At 40.7% G+C, this 9,922-nt stretch overlaps 1 protein-coding gene across 1 annotated transcript; it reads right to left on the bottom strand.

The window, feature by feature from the left end:
- Window positions 1–587: 587 nt before the first annotated feature.
- Window positions 588–8,228, bottom strand: FAM174A (family with sequence similarity 174 member A). Its single transcript, XM_017812570.1, has 3 exons — window positions 7,942–8,228; window positions 4,359–4,493; window positions 588–1,061 (listed from the first exon to the last, which is right to left on the bottom strand). The coding sequence occupies exons 1-3, from the start codon at window positions 8,226–8,228 to the stop codon at window positions 1,040–1,042; spliced, it is 444 nt and encodes a 147-aa protein (XP_017668059.1). The 3' UTR covers window positions 588–1,039.
- Window positions 8,229–9,922: the final 1,694 nt, after the last annotated feature.

The following is a 9,922-nucleotide window of genomic DNA, read 5'->3' on the forward strand; positions in this document are numbered from 1 at the left end:
TTTATCATGTCTTACAATAAGAATGTTTCAAGATGTAATTTAAAGAGTGCAAGTCACTGAGTGATGAGCAACTGTGCACAGAGAAAAACCACATAAAAAAAAAAATCACACAAAAATCTCACCACAGAACCAGGTCAATTTTGCAGGGGTTTAACAGTTTAAAATTTGGAACACCTTCAGCAATAGTACGATGAAACAAAACATCTACAGTAAACAGCAGTCTTTCCTAAAACTATGAAGCACTGCAGTCACACTGTGTCTTTTGAGACCCAAGTCTTTCAAATGGCTTATATATTAAGAGTCCAGTTTAGAGTTACATAATATTTAGTATTTTACCAAAGGCTTATCTCTGCTTCACCACAGGGTGATCTCACAAAAAAAAAACCTGACTCAACAGTTGTAATCAGCAGTCTTAACAGCAAGATGTTGCAATACTATGTTTTACATTATTATATTAATGTGTTTTAAAATGTATAGTGTTGAAGTATCACACTAAATGCTAGAAACACTGTAAACTTTTCTTTATTTGTTCACTGAAGTTCACACAAAACATATTAATTCAGTTTAAAAAAAGTCTCAACACAGAAGGCAGTAGTTTGTTTTTTTATTTGTAAACAGTAAAGCACCTCCCCAATTAAGTTCTAACAATTCTGAGGAGTCCACAGTGGCTATATTTACTTACAATTTAAAATCAGAAAAAAAATAAAATTAACATTCCAGATTACTGTAGGAAAAAAGTGTATACCACACTTAATGGCATACAAGATTTGTAACAAGCAAAAAAACCCCTGTTTTACAAGTAATCTCCCTTCCAAATAGGTTCTTATTTTAGTGCAGTTAGCACTCTCTCCCCATAGGCTATACATTTAGAATCCTCTATATACAAAAAGGTACAACAAATTGGTACATTACTTATTGCAAGAAATTAAGGATGCCATAATATACACAAATTAAATTAGCCCCCCCCACTTGCATACCCTCTTGCTTCTTATTTCTCCCATGAAGCAGTCTCCTTCTCTGGTTCTAAGATTAAGTTCTTTCACTGAAAGGCACGTACTTCTCTACAACAGAAGAAACAGATGCATTAATCTGAAATGCCCTGTTTCAAGGGGAAATTTAGCCTACATTTTTGAAGATTAAACATTATGAAAGAGCCAAGAGAGACAAGACGTTTTATTATTAAATTTGCCTGCAAAAGCTCTTAGTTACCATAGGACTGTGAAGCAAAGTGCCACAAAACTGCATTCATTTAAACCTTCCAAATAGAGAGACAGCTCATTGATGAAAATAAAAAGGGATTTACCATGGTGAACATATTTTTGAACTTCCAAGGCTCCCGAGTTCCTACTGAAACTTTGGTAAGTCTAACAAAAACAGAGTAAGCTCTTTTCCTTGCGCCTTGCAGCGTGAAGCAAGTAGTTTCTGTGTGAAGTCATTTAATGAGGATTGTAAACAACTAGTGTGATATAACTTTGAAAAACAAAGACGTGATATGAGTATACCGTACCTCAGTTAACATGTATGTAAAGCTGTATTGTGAGAAACCAAGGTTTAGAATTTCCAACTTGGACATTTAATAGTATGCTATTGAACAAAATGACTAAAAAATCCTGCTCAGGTAAACTGCCCCAAACTGCAGCAGCAGAGAGATTAGGGGCATGGTGATGGTAACAGTGGGAGTACCCTTAAACTGCACCTGTGTTACAACAGGGGGCACTGGGGACTTTTTTTTTCATACATCTCTGAAAGAAAATACTGGATAAAACTGTATCTGGACACCAGTACACTACTACCGTGATTTTAGGACAGAAGCCAGTTTCTCTGCCTAGTCTTGGAAAGGTCATATAAACTTATCAGCTAGCCCAGAACTAGCCTATAGGAATTTCTAACATATGCATACTGTGCTGTAGACCATCACCTTAAAAAAAGCCTGATTGTTTCAATCAAGAAAAATGAAAGCAGAGTGGATACCACAAACAGGTCACAAAGAAATAAAAAAAAAGACATCTATAATTTGATGTCAATAACAAATTTATATGAACATGTAGATTAGAATTTCCTGCAACTACGTTCAGTTTTTTAGTGCCTTCTATTATGAGTTATGAGGAAAAGAAACTTATGCACTGAATAAGCAAATTGTTGATGATAAGTTAGGCAAAAGTGCAACTGTTCTTTACTCAACAAAGCACTAAATCCAAAAACCACTAAGGGCCTCTCTTTGTTGTTCTCTAATCAGTTGCTCCAAGCCTGACTATATATTTATGCTACCTTAAAAAACCCCATCCAATCCTTTCTCTGAATTACTGCAAGCGTCAGGACAAAGTGTAACAACATCTCCTGAGAATATCTGAGTATCATTTTCATCAAGTTGTCCTCAGCGACTCTTTGATAATTTACATATTTTGTACTGCCTTTGGTCATTCTCACTTAAGCAGTGACACGAAGACTGATTACTAAGCTTCAATGCAGATGCAAAAGACTTAGTTGAAACAAGGGGAAATGAATTAACTTTAAAAAGTACCTTCAATTAAGGTTAAAAAAAAAAAATTCAAGTACTCTCTCTTTCAAACTTTCCTCCCAGCAACGCCCTTGCCTTGCAAAATTTTCACAGCACTTTATCAAGCTGTTCTACAGAGATTTGTGGCGTGAATTCACATTGTTAAGCACTGCTTTCCTGCTGCACATGAACAGTTTCAAAATAAAAAGTAACTCTTATGATTTTAAGAGCTTCTCCCCATAAAGGAGAACACCACAAGATCTCAATATACAGAAACAGAGTATATTCACAGTCTTGACTAAACATAACTGAAGCCCAACTTTTTTCTCAAGTTCCCAGTATCAAAATAAGGACTTTGATAATTTAAGCACATACTTTCTCAGCGATATTGAAACAACAGTTTAGATACTTCTACAATTAAATACTCAAATGAATTTTTTCTCTCCCTCAGACTGAAGTGTTTAGAAAAGTACAAGGAAAAAAAAGAAAAATCAGAAATCTGCTCTGAAAATTGTAATTGTACAATACTATTTGTTAATGATGACACTATTATTATGACGGTACTTCCTACTAAAGAATATACTTGATACTCCTGCAAATAAACATTTATAAAGCATATCATGTTAACTGGCCATCAAATACCTCAAAGTCTAGTCAGTATGCTGAATTACAACAGAAGAGATTTAAGGAAGACATTGAGGGAATTCCTGGATACAGTGTGACAATTATACTGGAGAAAGACTAGTAACATGGGATAACTATAAGAGCCACATGATTCTGTAATACAGAGGAAAGCTAAGTGTAGATATTCCAACTAGTTTATTCTAGTGTGCGGTGGAAAAACCCCAGAAAGACAGACTTTGACTTATGAAAAAAAATTAATCAGAAAGATTCCCCCTAAGGAGACAAAGTTAAAAGAGACTGAACCTTTCACTTCAGTTTCCAGAACTGCACCCAATGTTATTTCCTGACAAACAGCAGAACACCTTACTATACCAATACTTCTAATTCATTTGAGATACCATGTATTGCATCTGTTGAATTGTTCTGCTTGAGACTTATTCAGTCTAACATTAAACAGCGTGATTCAACTATTTGCTGTGACTGGCAGAATTCATCATTTATATCTTCTGGTACTTGACAGTAGTCCTCACTATGAAAATACTATCAACTTTTTTTACTCTATCTTCATATGTGCAGTGTGGTGGCAATTACTCAAAAAGGAAAACTTTTAAGTCTGAATTGTGTAAATTTATGTTTGAATTGATCATAATCTTTAAGTGTAAGGACAATATGGAAATAAAACCAAACTTGAAGACAATAAGGAAATATAACAAAATTTTCCTCTAACTATGTAGTTGCAAAGAGTGACCTAAGAATATGAGCCTTTAAGTGCAGCAGTACCAAATGTACAACTTCGTTCAAGATCATCAACTGCTGACTACTTTAGCAATGAGAATGCAGAATGAAGCAAAGCTGCTTGAAGCAGAACTCACAGGTGAAAATACGCAGGAAAACCTGAGGAGCTTCAAAACCAGAAAAAAAACCTAAAAAAAAACTAGGAAAGAGAAAGGTAAAAGCTAGTTGTTGACTTTAACGTTAAGCTTCAATAATGACACTGTATTTTTAACAAAAATATCCTACCTTCCTCTCCATTTCTCTGGAATTCACATGCTGAAGACAAATGGTGCTTATCTTCTTGCCCACTAAATTCTTGCCCATTTAAAATTCAAGTGATCTTGACATCCCTTCTCCAACTATGCATACGAAACACAGTAGTGAGCTTTCTCAAAGAAACTGCTTATCACCCACACTCCTTCACTTCTATTGCTAGAAGTACATTTGGGTTCTAAATACTAACCTTCGAGGATGATTGGCATCAAATAGTGTTGTATCATCATCATCATCATCTTGCTCTAATGGGGTCAGCTCCATGTTTTCTATGTTTGTGTCCAAAACTCCGTATCTTCGGGTTTTTCTGTTTCGCCTTCTGAGCCTGAAAGGTATTTTAAAACATTTAAGTTACATGAATATTTCTCTACTTTCTACTTCAATAATTTAAGAAAACTATTCCTTAAAATACCTCTATATTGATATCTAGTATAAGTTTCTGAAAATTTATAAGTGACGTGTAAACACTCAGAGGGCAGACAATTTTAAGAGTCAACAGTTTACATGAAATGATTAAGGCCAATAAGAATGTCATCCGTAGTTTTGTACAGAATTACTGCATTGAATACAAAAAGCCTACACAGGCACTTGGCAGCTAAATGTAAGAGCCAAGTAAAAATACATGCAAATGTATACTTCTAGCAGGTCTAGCAGTGAGAAAAAATTGCCTTGTTACATATTCTCTATGCGGTTTTATGCATCTGTAAAGAACAGCTGATCAAATCAGAGAGAAATGAAACAAAGCTATAGCAAAGGTGTAACACAAGCCATGGGTGACACTGAAAATTTTTATTATAATTTGTGCAGTCTTTTATGAATATCAAGTAAAACACTGTTTATACCTACACTTCAGAATAAGAGAGAGCTTGTAGAGTCAATGCCTTGTATGCTTCACAAAACGCAGAAGGAAGAGGCAGTGACTCGCATTTCAGATTAAGGCACAGTGCTTATCACAGACACACCGACAGTTTACATCTGCTTTTCTCACTTTCTGGGGCTCTGCTGCACGGGCCCAGATCCCATGTGAGCCCACACACAATGAACTGTTCCATCTGGCTTTTCAGAACTACTCCTGCACACATGGAACAAGCCTTGCCTAAGATCCAAAATTCAGATCAGCAAACATTGTGTAGAGCCATCTGTTTACAGAATGCTGATGGTCACATTTTACCATTTTTCCTTAATGGGTTAATATGGAACGTTAATTGGTACTGTGAGTCAAAAATAACCTAAGACAGCCATAGCAAATGTTCAGATTGCAGATAATGCAAAAAAAAACAAAAACATCACAAAGCTGGCACAGATTTCTAGATTCAAACAAATCCTTTTGAAAAAAAGGATAAAGTAATCCACTGTGACACAAAACTTTCTCTATATACCAATTAGTCAAAAGACTACAGCTACAAGAATACTGGAGATGCTTATGCAAGATTCATGTACAGTCATAGCTATGACTCTAAAGCAGTGTCCTGACTTTTAACAAAATCTAATTTGAAATCCTTTACCCTGTGACTGTTTTAGAATACAATTGTTCAGTTGGAAAGGACCTACAATGACCATCCAGTCAACTGCCTGATCAATTCAAGGCTGACCAAAAGTTAAAGGATGGTACTATGATATTGTCCAAACAACCCTCTCTCTAGGAAGCTCTTTGACTACCATATTGGTAAAGAAATGCTTCCTGATGTCCCATTTATACCTCCCCTGGTGACCCATAAGGTTGACCCTCAGGCCTTCTTTTCTCCAAAATAGACAAGCCCAAAGTCCTCAGCTGCTCCTCACAAGAAATGCCTTCCAGCCCATCCACCAGCTTGGTTGCCCTGCTCTGGTCATACTGAAGTGCTTTACTATTCTTCTTAAATTGAGGGGTTCATCACTGCACACAATAGTCAGTGGAAGGCCACACCAATATTGAACACAGGGGGACAATCCCCTCTCTTGACTGGCTTGTTGTGCTGTGTGTGATGCATCTGGGATGCAATTTGCCCATGTTGACTGATACTGAGATGACCATCATCCAGCACTACCAGATCCTTCTGCAGGGCTGCCCTCCATGCTAGTCCGCTCCCAATTAATACTTGTGTTCAGTGTTATTCTGTTTCAGCTGCAGACTCTAGCATTTGTTCTCATTAAATATCATGCCACGGGTGATTGCCCAATGCTCCAATCCATCCAGAATCCTTGAGAAAGCCAACTGCACCTCACAGTTTGGTATCATCAGCAAACTTGCTAATTAAACTTGCACATTAAACTCCAGCCTTCAGATAAAAATATTGACCAGAATCGGCCCTAGAACTGAGCTCTGAGGAGCTGACTGGCTGCAGCTCTTCACTACAACCCTTTGAGCCCTGTCATTCCACCAGCTCTTTACCCAATACACCATGAACCTGCTCACTGCACAGCTTGACAACTTGTCTAGGAGGGTACCATGAAGGACAGTATCTAAAACCTTACTAAAATCCACAAAAACTACATCTACTGTCTTCCCTTCATCCACTGAGCAGGTCACCTGGTTGAAAGGTTGCAAAAGAGCCCTGAAATTTTTATGTCTGATAGCAAGACATATGTATTCATCCCAAGAAAACCTTTCAAAAAACAGAGATGTTTGTACTTAGACCTTCTATTTCTTATATAACTGTTGCAAAAATTTTTCAGCTACAAGTTCAAATTCAAAAACGCGCACTTTATCTACTCCTAATTTCAAAGCAAGATGCAGCAGAATTACAGAATAACGTGAGGCTTAACCTTCCTGTTTATGGTGGCACCTAGAAGACAGTACCACAGTTTCAAATGCAGAACTGCCAACTTCCTATTGCCAAAACCGGAATGTCAAGGAATTACCACTCATCCAGAAAATAATGGCAGTAGATGAGAGTTTTCCTCTTCAGCTCCTGCAATGACAGGCTTTTATTTACTCACACCTCCAAATCCAATGGGCTCCTGTTAGGAGAAACACTAACACTGAGAAGTGCTCTTATCTACTCCTACTCCCTTAAAAAAGATTATGACGTTTCCTTTTAAGATATGATAACAAGATATGCATCCTACACAAAAATAAGACTGAAGGCTTCTCAAGAATGACCTGTAAGAGCTATGGAGCAATCACAATATCCCCGTTTACTGTGTATGCTTGTACATGCCACACACCACCTTTCGACTGCCTTTCTGGAATAAGTGATGCAAATACCAGGCACAATAATCACCAGCATAATTAACTACAATGAAAAGTACATAGAGAACTTGCTGCATAATTAATGTGCTTTATGCATAACCACACATTTGGGCCTTGCCTGGAAGAGTTCCAAGTTAAAACACGACAGAGACAAGTAAAACTACAAAGACAAAAAAATACGGTCACAAATGGTGTACTTAACTGTATGAGAAACACAAAGGCAGTTGGCTGGTAGTGCAAGCTTTTTAAAGGCCCTTTCCATAAAAAAGTACAAAATAGGTAAGTTTACTGTGCAAGAAACCATAAAAGAAAGATGTTTACTGAGAAAGACGGGGAGAGGCACAAATTCGGCAGCTTAGCGGGTCAGAAATTTGCAAACAGGTCACAACCTGCTGGAGAAAGTACAAAATTAAATTCAGGTGGGCTGATGGACGAAGGCCACTTGGGGAGCACAGGAGGGGGTCGGAAAGGCCCAGCACTATTGCACTCCTACCCAAGCCCCACCGAGCTCCTTCCCACCTACACGGGGGAGGCGGCCGCGGAAGCTCCCCAGCGCTCCTGCCCGAGTTTCCCCCAGCCGCCCGCCCGCTCCCGCCCTCACCGCACAGTCCGGATCACGAAGTAGACGATGAGAGTGGCGCTCGCCAGCACCAGAACGGACAGGGCGCGCTGGGTCATGGGCTGGCCCTGCTCGGGAGGCGCCGACACCTCGGCCAGGTGGCTGCTGCTGCTGCTGCTCCGCGTGTCGGCCCCGCCGGCCGCCTCCGTGGGGCTCGGCGAGGCGGTGGAAGCGTCCCGGGGCCGCTGGGCCGCAGCCTCCCCGCAGCTGGCGAGCAGCAGCAGCAGCAGCAGCCCCGCCAGGAGGCCGCGCAGCGCCCGCGGCCGCATCTCCGGCTCGTCCCGCCCGGCGCGGCCCCGCAGCGAGGCCGGGCCCCGCCGCCTCGGTCCGGCCGCCGGAAGCGGAAGCGGCCAGGGCTGCCCGCCCCGCGGGGAGACTCCATGGATTTCGTTGGGACCCGCCCCGCGGGGGAGACTCCATGGATTTCATTGGAGATACCTTTTTTCTGGGAGCGGCCAATGTTGCTCAGGGGCTACTTGGAATGTAACCGGATTTAAAGCAGATTTTATTTTTTTTTAACTGATCCCCCTATTTTAGCCTACTTCTGTCTACGTGCGAAAGAATGGAAATTTTATAACTGAGTTAAATGAAAGCAGGAAAATTCCCAGCGTGACCCTCCCCGAGGCTGTCTGGCGGGAGCATTCCTAGCGCCAGAGGCTGTCTCTGCTGGGACCGAAGCCCCTTGACGGCGGGCGGTTCCAGTGATGAGATTGGAGCCCCTTTGGCTCTCTCCAGATGCCCGAAACCAGCATACAAAGGAATACTCCCTAGTACTCACAAAGACTCTTAAAGAGTCCTCCTTTGTACCCGGTTTGCGGGCATCATTCCCCATCTAAATCCCACACTGTCGCACCAGGTTTCCTTCCCGCTTCGATGCCGGGTATCCCATGGCAGAGTCCCAAAATCTCGTTCATTCGCGGCGCAGTCACGCGGAAACAGCCTGAGCTGGTGCCTTCGATGAAGGACCCCTCAACAAAGGAACTGCCTGTTATCCCCTTACAGTCCTCTCCCTCTCGAGTCCTCTGCTACCGATGTGTCTCCCAGTGTCCATCCACCTGCTGCCACCGCCGGTCTCCGTGCGCTTCGTGCTCCCACCCGCAGCTTGACCTGCATCTCGCACTGCAGCTGCAAACCCTGCTGCCTGCACCAGATGTATTCCTCGACAACGAGCAAAAGGAAGAGTTGGGAAAGGGCCTGAAGGCTTGGACTCCAGTTTTTAATTCAGATGTGGTCCAGTGTTGGAAAGACCACGACAGGGTTGTGTCTGGGCGGATCACAGGGCAAGGTGGTGGAGAAGCATTACAAAGCTTAGTGGGCATTCGAGTACAGGAGACAGGGCCCTGACACAGGGTAATGCTGTCCGCAGAATGACTCTGTCATAAAGTTTACTGTGCTTGTGTCATGTGTGTTCTTAAACTAAGTGCTGTTCTGATAGGAGAATCCTTTTATAGTAGAATCTGTTATTCGATTATTTTTGTTCTCTCTTTTTTTTTCTGTTTTTTTTGTGAACAGTAAACTACAACAAGGCTTTCAGGGATCCCATGTGCATAGAGAAGGTGAAATCCACATTGCCAGTGAGCTCTTTCTCATTTGTCACTATGTTGAAGGGAATGGATAAAATGCCAGAGCAGCAAAGAAGCTTTGTATAGAAATATTATTGCAGTTGAAATAATAACCAGATTTTTTTTTATGAGCAGACTTGTTATCACAGAGGCCTTAAACTTACTGGTGTATCAATCATATTGGGTCATATAGAATCACATATAGGTAATGTCAACAGTGATTAGTTAATTTATTAACAAGCTAACAAGTTTAGCTGTTAGTTAACTGTGAAAACAGATTCAAGGGGAATGTGGAAACTGTAAAACTGATTTAAATAGCATATGAGCCTTTAAACTATCATCAGTAGTACATCTTCTCTTGAAAAAATGTAGTCCTTTTAATGGGAATAGACTTTCAGATT

The sequence above is a fragment of the Lepidothrix coronata genome, unplaced genomic scaffold (assembly GCF_001604755.1).
Source record: "Lepidothrix coronata isolate B3197 unplaced genomic scaffold, Lepidothrix_coronata-1.0 Scaffold37, whole genome shotgun sequence".
Lineage (NCBI taxonomy): Eukaryota > Metazoa > Chordata > Aves > Passeriformes > Pipridae > Lepidothrix > Lepidothrix coronata.